General features: G+C 36.2%; 1 protein-coding gene across 1 annotated transcript in view; it reads left to right on the forward strand.

Moving 5' to 3' along the window:
• TMPRSS11A (transmembrane serine protease 11A) overlaps window positions 1-4,070 on the forward strand; it is a 50,026-nt gene extending 45,956 nt beyond the window's left edge. Inside the window, exons 8-9 of the mRNA XM_014738874.3 lie at window positions 55-197; window positions 1,973-4,070. Coding sequence (XP_014594360.1) covers window positions 55-197; window positions 1,973-2,134 — 305 coding nt within the window. The 3' untranslated portion in view covers window positions 2,135-4,070. The remainder of the gene's footprint in view (window positions 1-54; window positions 198-1,972) is intronic.
• The last annotated feature ends 2,514 nt before the right edge of the window (window positions 4,071-6,584 follow it).

Raw genomic sequence — 6,584 nt, forward strand, 5'->3', positions numbered from 1 at the left:
TTCTAGCTAAGGATGCTGATTGTAAACACTAAAATCACTTTGTTTTTCCTTAAGGGGAATCCCAAAATAATCTTCGAGAAGCCAGACTGAAAATCATAAGTGATGATGTGTGCAAGCAACCACATGTGTATGGCAGTGATATAAAATTTGGAATGTTTTGTGCTGGATATCTGGAAGGAATTTATGATGCTTGCAGGGTAGGTGGAGAGATTATTTTGATATCATTGACAAAAAACATTTTTATCTGGCTCAAGATATATTCTTTGTTCTTTATATTAGTACAAAACACAGATATCTTGTCAGTTCAAAAATTTTTAAATGCAAATTTCACAACACAAACATATTTTTAAGTGCTTTATTAAGCAAAATGAGATAAGCAAAGAGTTTCTTTGATGCTATCAAACAAACTAACCAATAAAATTAAACTTCCTTAATACCAGAAGTCCAAAGGTTCATAAAGTAGAGTCTCTTTCCTTAAACAGCTCACATCTAGAAAGAAAACAATCATGGATAATGAACTATGATGTGATGTTATAAGTGATTTAATGGAGAGCAAATTTTTTAACTCGAAGGGAACATTCTTGGAGCAAGTATCAAGGAGATGAGACTTAAATGAGCCCTAAAGATAAATAGCTCTTATCCAGTTATAGAATAATAAAAAAAAATTATAGAAAAGAGCATAGCCAAAATTATAAAGGTATGAAATTACATTTCATATTTGACGGAACCCCAAATAATCTGTTGGAGGAGGATGAAGGCTGAGAAGCAGTTAATGCTGAGAAGGTGGGTTAGGCCAGATTGTGAATACCTGGTGCCCTCTCCAATGCCCTCCTCTGTTGGCCAATGTCTACCTGCACATACATTTTCTGACAGATGTATAAAGTGTATTTCTTCCTGGAGGCACTTGCTTTATAACGTGAGATTCTTGAAAACTCTAAGGAGGTGACTCTACCTCTACATGGTGAAATGATGGGAAGTGTACTGTTATCAGGTGGCGGGAAGCCCTGCTTAGGGTCCCACAAATTATACAACATGGACAACCTCTGTCAGAAAAGGAGCAGGGAGTTTTGTAGCATATAGGCTGGGCAAGGGCAGAATCCGGTACATATCTAGCCTTAGTTGCTAAGAATATGGAGGGAGGCAGTTAGAATTCAGGGAATCCAAAGAGAGGTCTGTGCCATGACAGACAGATGGAAGGTGGTGACAGGAGTCTAGGAGCAGACAGGATATGGGAGTCTAGGCAAACAGTGAGGTTAGCGATAAGCCTCAGAAGGACTGGTGGTCATAAAGAGGTTTTACTGGACTGGGGAGCAGAAGTAAGATTCCTGCCCTATGACTGTAAGTAAGAAATAAGATAAAGCTCTAGTCGTAGAAAAATTGGGGAAGTTATCGAGGAAGTGACTCAGGTACAGGGGTTCTGACAGGAATACAGCGATGGTAACTTGGGTGCATAGTGAGGGGCTTAGTCTGTCTGATAAAACAGAAGACCAAGCACCCTACCTGAAGTCAGAAGAAAATCAACTTCAGCTTGCCTTTCTGTGTTGTACACTTGAAATTCGCTAAGAGTAGACCTTAAGCATTCTCACCACACACAGACACACAGACACACACAGAGTAACTATGTGAGGTGTTGGGATTGTGGTAATCATTTCACAAAGTATACGTATGTCAAATTGTCACGTTGTACACTTTAAATATATACAATTTTATTTGTCAATTATACATCTATGAGGCTGAAAAATCAAAAATTTAAAATGTGGAAATTGGACTTTAAGCCTTTTATAACTTTTGAAATCCACTTTTATAAATCTAATTTACAACTTTTGAAATTAATAATTTCAATTAATTATTCTATAACTGGTAATGTATACACGTACTATCTAGCAATAAAATATGTGGTTCATCAGAATATCTAAATAGCAAACTTTATATTTAGCTAATTTTCTTTTACTATTTCTTTTTCTATTTTCAGGGTGATTCTGGGGGACCTTTAGTTGTACAGGATCCTACAGATACCTGGTATCTCATTGGAATTGTGAGCTGGGGAGATAACTGTGGGCAAAAGAACAAACCTGGCGTCTACACAAACGTGGCTTATTACCGAAACTGGATTGCTTCAAAAACAGGCCTCTGATTCACTATAAAAGTTAAACATTGAGAGCTGTATGCAGGCCATACATGTATGAGAATCCAACTACTCAGTAGAATTAGTATAATGAAGTGAGATTAAATGACATGATTTATTTGAGTTACTTTAATCAACCAATAACCCATAGCCAATTTATAAGGGATTTAAGTTTGTAACGCAGTGAGTCGGTTGAGCCAGGCTTGAAACATACAGCAAATCCTCAGCTCTTGAAATCATGCAGACTGGAATGTAAAAGAGGAGCAATGCAAATTTTTGAGGATAATCCATGAGATTTTTAGAATGTCTTTGTGAGGAGCATCCCCTTAAGTGAGAAACTTTTTAAACTCTTAAAGAGTTCAAGAAACACTTATATAATTCCTATAATTTCTCCAGAGTTCACAAATACTTTGTCTTTTTCCGTATTCTTCCAGGTTTTCCAAAGAGACTTCCCACCATAAGAAATACATTTTCTACTTATAAACCCATTGGAGAGATCCTCGTAAAAAATTACATTTAGGAAACAAAGTATGGGAATAAATCAAGCCAGAGATCTTCTAACCTTTTTCTGTTGTGAAATCTCCAGAATTTTTTGGTGATTTTTTAACACACACAGATATCCCTACCCTCAGATATAACCAGAGAAAGCCTAAGTAATGAATGAGTACATATAGTAATTAGCTAATCAAAATTCTATTTTTGTTACAAAAATTTGGGAGAAGGTGATGGTAATTTCATGAGCAGTCCCAAAACAATAGCACAAAAATTTAAAATTTTATAGATGTATCTACATGCTTGGGCCAAGAGGAGGCAGCTTTGTACATTATCATTGTAAGGTTAAATGCCTGGAAAGAATTGAGAATTTGCTAATACATTGAGGGATCAACCAGCATTGTCTTTCTAGATAGAAAGAAAAGATTTATTCCTTTGCATTGCTGCAGCCAAGTATCTCATAAGGTTTGTGGCAGTAGTCTGACCACTGCAACCATGAAACACTGGTTTTAAAATTTTTTTTTAATAAATATAAGTTTTGAGGACCTACTACACAAAACACATGAACAATATGATCTGAAAGAGCAAATGTACCCCTAAGTAAAGTGTCTCATGAAAACATTAGAAGGGTAAAGCTCATGTATTCCATGATACAATTACATCAAGGCTTGGTGGAAACTTACTGTGCATGACAATGCTGGCTAAACATCAGGTTTGTGGGCGAGGTGTCATTTACTCATGTATTCCAAATATAATTGAAACCATCGGAAAATTGAGTTACTTTATAATAATTTCCTCCCATGTGCTATTGATAAGTCATGAAAATAATCCTAAAATAATCCAAAAGAGATTTACAATTTATTCACCAAAAAAGTGATCCATAATCTTAGACTCATAGAATTTTAAAGCTTAGGAAAAACTATGCAAGTCACGCGGGCCAACAGACTTCTAGTTCAGAGACCTGAAGCCAGGAAATGTAAACGACTTGGTCAAGCTGTAGGTAGTTTGTATCCCCAGTGGGCCTAGAACCCAGGTACCAATTTCACATGCCCTTTTCCGTACAAGTATCTTTATGATTGCCTATATTTATAGAATCATCAGATCTGTAAAAATTTCAGCAAGTTCTATTGAATCTGTTTTAAATTAGGAAACTCTTAAGACAAGAATTTTAAGTGATATGATTCACTTAGGCAGCTGGCTGCAATTCTATGAACTCCAATATAAAATTGCTTCTTCATATACAAAAATAAACATAGGTATATAAATTATTCTATATTTTGGTGGTAGGATAAAATTCTGACTTCTAATGTTAGGATTCAAGAAATGATCTTAGAGTTAAACTTTGTATTTCTAACCTGTTTGTGCATTTTATTCTGGGTCTCATGTAAGCAAATACTGATAAATCATTTTAAATTTAATAATAAAGTTGGTGATCAGAGCACTTCACAAATAATATCACTGAGCCTGTCTTAGGCCAATAGCACGAATCTTTCTTTCAACCGCTGTTAAGAATTGCATTTCTGGGGCCAGCCCTGTGGCCAAGAGGTTAAGTTAGCATGCTCCACTTCTGTGGCCCAGGGTTCACTGGTTCAGATCCTGGGTGTCGACCTACTCCACTCATCAGCCATGCTGTGGCGGCATCCCACATACAAAGTAGAGGAAGATTGGCACAGATGTTAGCTCAGGGTTAATCTTCCTCAAGCAAATAAAAAGAGGAGGATTGGCAACAGCTATTAGCTCAGGGAAAATCTTCCTCAGACACACAAAAAAGAATTGTATTTCTTTTAAATAACTAGTTTGAGTCACTCTGAAATAGGATTTCTCAGCCTTGGTGCTTTTGACATTTTGGCCTGGATAATTCTTTGTTACGAGAGGCTGTTCTTTGAATTGTAGAATTTTTAGCAGCGCCCCTGACCTCTGCCTACTAGATGCCTGTAACATACTCCCTCCCCCCAAATTCTGATAACCAAACGTATCTGCAGACATTGGCAAATGTTTCCTAAGGGGTAAACCTGTCCCCTGTTGAGAACTACTGTTTTCAAAGAATTTGATCATTTTCAGAAATGAGAGATACCTCAGAATTATGACATTGAGTATTCAAAACTATAATCTCCTGATCAAACTGAACATTCACTATCATGTTCCTAAAAGAAATAGCACAATAAATGACTGATGCTTCAGTCAGTGGCCATTTCAAATACAGATTGACTTCCCCACACACAGTATGCTTGGAGGATCTCTCATGCCCTTGCCTAAACTAGAGTATATTCGTAGACTACCATAACCATTCCCATGAAGATAGCTTTTAATAAATAGAGCCGCTAGTAGAGTTTCTCTATCTTGACCCCAATCTACAGTTAGAAATGTTTTACATCACAGCTCCATAAGTACCTAATAAAATATACTTATATTAAAAGTTGAAATGAAGCTTCACAAAACAATACTTATCTTACTAAGTGTAATAAAACCCAATATTTTCTATTCGATTCGATTTCATTTTTAAAACATGTTTGCCTCATCAACTAAATTGATTTCACAATCTAATGGGTCATGACCTACAGTGCTTACAGCACATTTTGGAATAATGATCCACTATCATTAACACCTACTGTTATTATTTCACCTACTCCCACCACTCTCCCCACCTTCATCCTTCTCCTAATCTATCCATTTAGCAAACTGCAGCTAGATTGTGATGCTATTCAATGTTATTCCCATGCTCTCAAATCTTCACTGTTGTCCTCTTTGCCTGAAAAATAGAGTCTAAATTGGTGTTACCACAGCTTTTAAGGCCCTTCACAATCTGCCAACAACCAATAGAATTTTTGTTTCATTTATACTCAGTGCTCCTGTAACACTGAATATTACTCTCTATTTCCTGAACACATCCTCCCCTCTGGTCATGCAACGTTCTCTTCAACCTACAAGATCTAGCTCAACTATCACCTCTGCTGAGAAGAACTTTCCTATTGTCCCAGATAAAATTACTCTCCATCCCAAACCTCTTTGAAATATTTTGTTCTTTCTCTAAAGCACTTCTCATACTTTACTCTGTATTGCAGTCTTTATGTACATATATTATCTCTACAAATAGTTTAAGTTCCATAAAGCTAAGGGCTACTTTATTCATTTTTGTATCCCCCACAGTATTTAGAACAATATTCTATATACGTTATAATTAATGAAAGAATAAATTAACAGAGGCTAATTATGAGTCTTATAAAGGAAAGAAACTTTGGTTCTCAGTTGCTAACTGCTTCTCCCAGGTCACTTTCCTTTACTCAGCTTTCTGACCTGGTCCCGCTTTGCATGTTCTTGAACATTCCTGAAGAGCTCCTCTCTCCCTACATTGGAAGTCATCAAAATACAGTACAGCAGGTCCTTCATGCATGACAACCACCACCTCTAGAGCTGCAGGCGCTCCTCTAACTCAAAAGCTTTCCTCCATATTTCCTTAAATATGCACATGTCAAACCACAGAGATATTTGGAAATAAGGCCAAAAGGCAAATCATGGCCCTGTAACACTTACCATTCTCTTTTTTTCGTTGTTTTTATTTGATCTGCCAGAACTATCCTTTCTTTCTCTTTCTCCATAGACCTCACAAATCTGAGTATTTCCAAATGGCCACGTTAGACATCCATGACTATATTCTTCTGATTGAGATCCTTCCTTGTCAAATTTGCCTAATGAGAGACAATAGAGATAAAATTAAAAATCATGTACAATATATACTTTTTAAAAGCTCACAGAAATAAGGCAATTTGAATTTCAGAAAAAAATTATATTTGGTTCATAGAGCTTAATTATCTATATAAGACTGTTCTTTCATTTCCATTAGTAATCAAGAGTTAACTGGTAAACTAACTTTTTAAACTGGTTTGCTGTTTTCCATGTTCAAGGGCTTCTCTCACACCCTAAGTCACTAAATTAAATGAAGGGGAAAAAATCCTAAATGTCACACTGA

Source organism: Equus caballus, chromosome 3 (assembly GCF_041296265.1).
Source record: "Equus caballus isolate H_3958 breed thoroughbred chromosome 3, TB-T2T, whole genome shotgun sequence".
NCBI lineage: Eukaryota > Metazoa > Chordata > Mammalia > Perissodactyla > Equidae > Equus > Equus caballus.